The sequence below is a fragment of the Meleagris gallopavo genome, unplaced genomic scaffold (assembly GCF_000146605.3).
Source record: "Meleagris gallopavo isolate NT-WF06-2002-E0010 breed Aviagen turkey brand Nicholas breeding stock unplaced genomic scaffold, Turkey_5.1 ChrUn_random_7180001888689, whole genome shotgun sequence".
NCBI classification, from domain to species: domain Eukaryota; kingdom Metazoa; phylum Chordata; class Aves; order Galliformes; family Phasianidae; genus Meleagris; species Meleagris gallopavo.
In genome coordinates this window covers 1-590 of record NW_011152457.1, presented here as the reverse complement: position 1 = coordinate 590, position 590 = coordinate 1, and the positions used below count along the sequence as shown (strand labels likewise).

The following is a 590-nucleotide window of genomic DNA, read 5'->3' as shown; positions in this document are numbered from 1 at the left end:
TCAGCGGCTCCCAGTTCATGGCCCCCCCCGTGGGCAGCCCGGGAGGGCAGCTGAGCGCCAGCATGCAGCTGCAGAAGCTCAACAACCAGTACTTCAGCCACCACCCGTACCCGCACGGCCACTACGTGCCGGACTTGCACCCCGGCGGCCACCCGCTGAGCGGCAGCGGACAACATTTCAGGGACTGCAACCCCAAGCACGGCGGCGGAGGCAGCGGCTTGCCGCCCGCCGTGCCCCACGTCCCCGCGGCGATGCTGCCGCCCAATGTCATAGACACTGACTTCATCGACGAGGAGGTCCTCATGTCCTTAGTCATCGAAATGGGGCTGGATCGCATCAAGGAGCTGCCCGAGCTGTGGTTGGGACAGAACGAGTTTGACTTCATGACGGACTTCGTTTGCAAACAGCAGCCCAGCAGGGTGAGCTGCTGATTCATTTCCAACAAACAAAGGACTTTCTAGCGGTGCGAGTGAAAACATTCCCCCCGACGCGGTGTCTCACTTTTCGCTGCCCGAAAAGGTGAGAATCTGGAAAGCAGAGTAAACTATGCGCTTGCATAAACTCTTTTTTTTTTCTTTCTTTCTTTTTTT

At 58.1% G+C, this 590-nt stretch overlaps 1 protein-coding gene across 1 annotated transcript; it reads left to right on the top strand.

The window, feature by feature from the left end:
* The first annotated feature begins 6 nt into the window (after positions 1-6).
* Positions 7-584, top strand: CITED2 (Cbp/p300 interacting transactivator with Glu/Asp rich carboxy-terminal domain 2). The gene has a single exon (XM_010727405.2). It carries the CDS (start codon positions 18-20, stop codon positions 429-431), a length of 414 nt encoding a protein of 137 aa, XP_010725707.2. The 5' UTR covers positions 7-17; the 3' UTR covers positions 432-584.
* Positions 585-590: the final 6 nt, after the last annotated feature.